Raw genomic sequence first — 7356 nt, forward strand, 5'->3', positions numbered from 1 at the left:
CAACTTTATATAGCTTATACATTTTTACTAATTTTGATGTAAAAATAAGGATATACACTGGCTTTTAATCAAATACAAAAATGATGGTTACTCTTTTAAAATATAAAATAACTATTTCTAGTTTTGTGAAACCAGTAAGTTTTGGATCTATGTAAAAATTATTATTTTTTGGTCTCTAACATTAAAAAAAAAATTTCAAATATTTTAAAAATAAACCATTTTTTACAAAGATCTCTTGAATAATATTCACACAAAATTAATAAGTTCAATTTTTAGCATGCATAATTTTTTTTGAAATATTTGTGGTTTTTAATCCAGAAAAAAATATTATGTTTGAATTTGAAGAAGAAAAAAGTACAAAATTAATAAGTCATTTCTAAGTAAGATCTTATGTTTGAATTTGAAGAAAAAAATACTTAATAAAAAAATCATTAAATTCAAATTTTTAACATTTTCGTAGTTCATTGTTCCATCTTTATTTTTTTATTTATATAAATATTGTTTCAGTTAAGACTTAACAAGTCAGTAACAAGAGACCCAGTCTCTTTTCTCTCTCTATTGTTTCTCTCTGTAAAAGACTCAATGCAGCAAGTGCGTCGTCGTGGTGATTGAGGAGCGCTGAGCGAAATGCGGGGTGGTGTTTCCCTGTTGTTGGCGTTAGCCTCCGTGGCGGCGGCGGCGACGGTGTCGTGCGGTGGTTTGGCGGGGACTTTTCTTCCTCTGGAACGGGCCATTCCTCTGAACCAGCAAGTGGAGCTGGAGGCGCTGAGAGCTCGCGACAGAGCACGCCACGGTCGAATCTTGCAAGGTGTCGTCGGTGGCGTCGTAGACTTCTCCGTCCAAGGAACCTCCGATCCTTACTTCGTTGGGTACGGGTAATTCTTTTTCAGCTTCGTTTTTAATTCCCTCCTCTTTTTCTTTCTTTCTTCTTCTTTTTTCTTTTTTATTATTCTTCCATTTTCGTTACCCATTTTCTGGTTCCTCTATTTGGTAGAAGAAGAAACAGAGAGGAGTAGCCTCAATAGATAGAGTATTTATTTGAGATCATAATATGTTGGTGTTATATCTTATGATAATAATATTAACGACTGGGAAGTTATAACTTTAGAAGTAGCATATAGAACCTGTTTGGGTAAGCTTATTTAGAAGCACTTCTAATAGAAGAAAATAATGAGATGAACTTCTCCATAAGCTAAAATAAACTCTCCATTGGGTAATTTGTAGAAGTATATACTCTTCTTGGGGTTAATCTTGGTTTTCTTTTTTCAGGTTGTATTTTACGAAAGTGAAGTTGGGATCCCCTGCGAAAGAGTTTTACGTTCAGATTGATACTGGAAGTGACATCTTGTGGATAAATTGCATAACTTGCAGTAATTGCCCTCATTCTAGTGGATTGGGGGTGAGAACTTTATGCTTTTACTTCTTGTCGTTTAATTTAAGTGTTTAGCATTTCTTTTTGTGGATGAGAGTATATATAATGGTTTGATCCTCTTGTTGGTGTTTTTGTTATGCACTCTACAGATTGAGCTTGATTTCTTTGACACGGCCGGCTCGTCCACTGCTGCGCTTGTTTCCTGTGGGGACCCGATATGTTCGTATGCGGTTCAAACTGCGACAAGTGAATGCTCTTCTCAGGCTAATCAGTGCAGCTACACTTTTCAGTATGGGGATGGAAGTGGGACTACTGGTTATTATGTTTCTGATACAATGTATTTTGACACGGTCCTCCTCGGACAGTCTGTGGTTGCTAACTCTTCATCCACCATCATTTTTGGGTGAGTCCTTATGCTTTTGTCGGTTGGGAACATATAAAGGGTCAGAGGAGCCTAGTTTTTTTGGTGAAGATTATGTTTCGAGCTTCATTAGTAGCAAACATTGTAATATTATAATATTGTGGATCAAGCTAACAGTAACTGCATAAAATTCCTGTCAAAATGTAGATTTTTATTTTTTTCTTTGAAAATGGAGAAAAGGTAACATAATATGAGCTATTTATTTTGAGGTTGCTCACTATTTTACCTATACTTTCTGCTGTGATAGTTTGCTCATTTACTCCCTTGTTTATGTTAATATGGATATTGATTTTAATGAACTTTTTTGGATGATTGTTTTGGGAACAGGTGTAGCACCTACCAGTCTGGGGATTTGACCAAGACAGATAAAGCAGTTGATGGAATTTTTGGGTTTGGCCCTGGTGCTCTATCTGTTATATCACAATTGTCATCACGGGGTGTAACACCCAAAGTGTTCTCTCATTGCTTAAAAGGAGGAGAGAACGGAGGAGGCGTGCTAGTTCTTGGTGAAATTTTGGAACCAAGTATTGTTTATAGTCCACTTGTCCCATCACAGTATGTTCTCTCTTCTGCATTATTTTTCCCTGTTTTCATTTCTCTGTTGGTGGATATGTTATGAGATAATCACTGTGTAATTTGGTATAACAATTTGCCAGCCAGTTACATTGCAACAAAACATTGACATCTTAAAAAAAAAAACTAAATAATCATCATTTTGTACCCCTAGCTTAATGAAGTTTCTGACTTGTTGCAATATATCAATCTGTGGGGAATGCTTATAAAATTCTCATTTTTAACCTTGATTGCAATTTTCTGAAGGGTAATGACTTCTATTTCATTGCATTTAGCCAAGTATGTTGATTTTGGCCGTATTCTTGTTATAAAAGCAATGGCTTTGGAAGTTTGCATATTCGAGTCCATGCCTTTAGCGGAGTAGAAAACTTTCTTGGTTTGTCAAATTGTTGCCCCTTACCCAGATTGTTTGTTTTCATGAAGGGCACAGTTACATGCCATATCCTTGGTAAATGGCATGAATCAACCAGGAAGTGGTAAAACCATTTTCAAATTTTTTTGTCGGGTTTCAAACCCTGCAAAAAAAATATTTTTGTTTGTTGTGATAAATTTCTAAAAATGATTATAAATGATAATACACAACAAATTTGTTTTAATTTAATGAAATAAGTTTTTAAATTGAATATAATAGGCAGTGTTGCCTACTCAGTTGACAAATACCAGCAGTTCTATATCTCAGTATATTGCTGTGTTCTATATATTGCTATGTATTTGACTAATTTCTTGATCAAATTTCAGGCCTCATTACAACTTAAATCTTCAGAGCATTGCTGTCAATGGACAACTTCTCCCAATTGATTCAAATGTATTTGCAACAACTAACAATCAAGGAACAATAGTTGACTCTGGCACAACATTGGCATACCTTGTTCAAGAAGCTTACAATCCTTTTGTCAAAGCTGTAAGTTTTCTTTTACTTAAAATTTTGTAGCACTACAGTCTGCTGTGGCAAAATTTATCATTGAAATTTTTTAGGAACATTGGCTTTGTTACCATATATTAGTGAAGATCCTCACTATACATTGATGAAGTTATAAGGTGGGTTGTAACTTTATGCTATTGTTGGAAGAGAGGCTGAGTGTCCATAAGTGAACTTTATTATGGAATTTGATTCTCAGAAATGTTTGCTAGACAAATTGTCGATGTAGATTGGATTATGTAGTTTTGTTCCTTAATTACTTTATTTAGGATTTTTAATTTCATAATGAAGATTTTATATTTAGGATTATTTATTGTCATTTACTATTCTAGGATTTTATTATATTTTAGATTGTCTTATTCCAACTCCGTATAGGGAGTAGCCAAGTAGGTGTAGATTGTGATGCTGAAGAACACTAGCAAATGAACCTGAGGCATGTGATGACATTGTCCTAGGACTTATCCGTGCGATACGCGCCAGTCCCCTTGGATACAATAGGTGCTTGGTGTAAACTGTGGTATCGGAACTAGCAAGACAATTTTTCTGTAACCCACGAACTCAAAGAAAATTAGGTTAAGTAAGGAGGTGGTGATTGATTGTATTATTGGTTTTGGGCAAGTTGACTATTGACTTTGGCTAGAACCTTGGGGCGTGGGATTTCATTGCATGATTTTGGACTTATTGCAGTTTGTTGTCTCCAGCAAGAGTTTTTGGGCTTCCATCCCATTTTGGACTCAATTCCATTCCAAATGCATTTTCTCAAACTTTAAAACTAGCCTGATATTTTTATTATTTAAGGTTGAGCAATTTGTGTTAGATATTGAACTTCTATTTTCTTTTTAGCTTTTTTTTATTTCCTCGAGAGTTTTTGTTACCAAAATCCGGTATCCACCTAAGAAGTCAAAATGATAACACCAAATCTTCATTCCATGATACATGGGCGTTGATTAAATGCAAAGACTACTGTTACTGTAGTGTTGTGTTATCAGATAGATTTTGAACTGTAATGGCTACCTATATCCTGATGTTTCATTATGCATTGGACAGAATGAAATTGAAAATTTCTTGTAACAATTTTTTACCCCAAAAATATATGATGAAGAGAGGCATAAAAATTCTTACTTGGGCTTATCTGTCTTGTATTTTATATTTTTAAGAAATGATGTATCATGTACTGATATTGAATATCTAAATGACTGTGTAGATAACTGCTGCTGTGTCACAGTTTTCAAAACCCATTATTTCAAAAGGAAACCAGTGTTATCTGGTATCAAACAGGTTATTTCAATTTAACCTCAATTTTGAAACAAAGATCTTTAAATTCTTTCATCATAAAAAATGGTTTCCCCTATTTCAGTTTCTGAGGATCTCAATTGAATTTATGCTTATTCAGCGTAGGTGATATATTTCCTCAAGTCAGTTTAAACTTCATGGGCGGAGCATCTATGGTTTTGAATCCAGAACATTACCTCATGCATTATGGTTTCCTTGTAAGTATGTCTATCATTAGTTTGATCACATTATTGCTTCTTTGTATCTTGCCTAACTTGGAATAATTCTTTTGAATTGCTTATCACCGATAATAGTCTGATGTGTGCTACTTTGATTTCACAGGATGGTGCTGCAATGTGGTGCATTGGCTTCCAAAAAGTGGAGCAGGGATTCACAATTTTAGGAGGTTAGAAGCTGGAAGAATTATTTAAACAGACTAAAATCTGCTAAGAGTTTGAAGAAAAACTCACTTTCTCAAAATTGATTATGAAATGGGCTCTTTAGTAAAGTAGCATAAAAAATCTTCAGTGATGAATATGTCTTGTCTTCTATGGTAGTAAACAGTATTCCATTGTCCTTTAATTGAGAATTATTGTTTTTGATAGACTGAATATGAGATTGGCAAAACTGATAACACCTGACAAGGTGTTATACCTAACAAAATATAAAAGTTTATTTTCAGTGAACATTCAAATGGGATTCTAAAATATGATTAGAAAAAAGGTAAGATTCTGTTGATGGCATGCCATCATTCAAATTACTTTTTACTGGAGACTTAATTTTGCAATTTCATATTTATTTTTGTCAATTGTGCATCAAATTTCTCAGGTCAGCAAGTGAAGTAGTCCTGTATTTTTAGTATTGAGTTTATCAACTAAGTTGTTTCATTCTTTTGCAGATCTTGTCCTAAAAGATAAGATATTTGTATATGACTTAGCTAATCAACGAATTGGATGGGCCGATTATGATTGTGAGTTCTCCAAAGGAACTGTATCTTTCATGCGTATAATATAACCGTCCTTGGCTTTGTTTATAAATCTTAATCTTGAATTGGTGCTCAGGTTCCTTGTCTGTGAACGTCTCTCTGGCTACCAGCAAGAGCAAGGATGCATACATCAACAATTCAGGACAGATGAGTGCGAGCTGCTCCCACATAGGCACTTTCTCCAAGTTGTTAGCTGTAGGCATTGCTGCTTTCCTTGTGCACATAATAGTTTTCATGGAGTGCCAATTTTTGTAAACCACTACCACGAGTCAAAGATCACTCTTTGAAACTTAAAAGGGTTGGCTGATGTCTTATTTATTATCGGCATACCCTTGTATTGAAACGGGAGGTGGTTGCAGTTTTCTGAGCTGTATTTAATCTCATAGGTATCTTTAGCACGCTGAAAATGAGGATCTCATTGTAAAGGGTATCTCTTGTTGGGAACTTGCATAATTGTATACAGTATTAGTTTATCTCTGGATGGAAATTGTATCATTTATAAACTGCTCTGACTACATAAAACAGTGTACTCCTGATCTGCAAAGGATATGGGAATGTCATATTCGTGGAATTGTGTTCATGTTATCACCAATGGATCGATGTGTGCAGCAACAAAATTTTCAAATGAATGTAAAGGAAGCAGAACAATGTTTCTTAGAATAGAGATAGTTATCTGTATTATTCTATTCCATAGTCAGTGTTGGTTTCGGAGAATTCTTAATTACTTTTTTCGCTTTTTATTGCCCGTAGATACATAAAAAGAAACGTGGATAAAAGTATGTTAAACATGACAGAATGCACATACACTAAATAGATATACTATGTAGTCAAATTAGATTCTCTCCATCGATGCTGTTAAAAAAATAAATAATGAGTAAATGATAGACACAAAAAGGAAGAATTGGAGAGGGGAAAAGTTCAGTGCACATCAAATTATATTCAATGTGTTTAGATAGGAAAAGAGAGAAAAATATAGGTATGACATGTGATATCATATAATAAGAACAGAAATATGGAGAAAAAATACTAAATATTGATGGTGTTTAATATACAGAGGTGTGTATAATCTATATATAATGATTTTAGAGAAGGAATGAGAGGAAAGTGACGGAGAAGATCTAATGTATCATAGAAACATGAAAGAAGAGAAAGAATCAAATAGAAAAAAAATAATTCAAAATTCTTTCTTTTTTTCGTTTGGTACAGTGGCAAAAAGAAAGAAACTGGAAATAAATATAAAAAAAGGGGTCCCCTCACACTATGAATCCATCCATTTATATAATTTCATACACATTTTTTTCTCTGTCCTTCTATTTTCTATCCAGCCAATCAAAATAAAAGATTTGTTATTTTTTTTCTTTTCATTTTCTCTCCCACCAAATAATCTAAAAATAATCTATTTCCACTATTTTTCTTCCTTTTTACTTTTTCTTTTCCGATACCAAACAAACCACAATTCTTTATGTTGCTCAAGAGAGGACGTACAAACACTTAAAATTATGTTTGTCTAATGTTCAATGTTTTATTTGTAGTTTTCTTTTATAGAAGGAAATGATAGTACGATAATAATTAAACAAATTATAACATTTTATTATATTTACAACATATATATTTTATGTTATTCTTAGTATTAATTTTACATATTATATATGAATCTTGTTAACCAGATACTTAAGGTTTTGGTTAAAGAATTAAAAGAAAAAAATATTTATTGTGTAAATTATAAGAAAATGTAAAAAAAATTATAAACAACGTAATTTTTTATCTTTTAATAAAAAAAATTATTTAAATTCCTTAATCTCCTTAGGACTTAG

The 7356-nt window shown here is 33.1% G+C and overlaps 1 protein-coding gene across 2 annotated transcripts; it reads left to right on the top strand.

Annotated features, from left to right (window-relative positions):
- Positions 1-519: 519 nt before the first annotated feature.
- Positions 520-6113, top strand: LOC100804147 (aspartic proteinase 36). Of its 2 annotated transcripts, none has more exons than XM_006604538.4 (10): positions 520-875; positions 1270-1399; positions 1522-1775; positions 2121-2348; positions 3105-3267; positions 4490-4563; positions 4679-4775; positions 4900-4963; positions 5456-5527; positions 5619-6113. In XM_006604538.4, exons 1-10 carry the CDS (start codon positions 628-630, stop codon positions 5795-5797), a joined length of 1509 nt encoding a protein of 502 aa, XP_006604601.1. In that variant the 5' UTR covers positions 520-627; the 3' UTR covers positions 5798-6113. The 2 variants fall into 2 exon arrangements, with proteins under 2 accessions (XP_006604601.1, XP_003553571.1); XM_003553523.5 differs by having other exon boundaries at positions 520-869.
- The last annotated feature ends 1243 nt before the right edge of the window (positions 6114-7356 follow it).

The sequence above is a fragment of the Glycine max genome, chromosome 19, assembly GCF_000004515.6.
Source record: "Glycine max cultivar Williams 82 chromosome 19, Glycine_max_v4.0, whole genome shotgun sequence".
In the NCBI taxonomy this organism is placed as follows: Eukaryota; Viridiplantae; Streptophyta; class Magnoliopsida; order Fabales; family Fabaceae; genus Glycine; species Glycine max.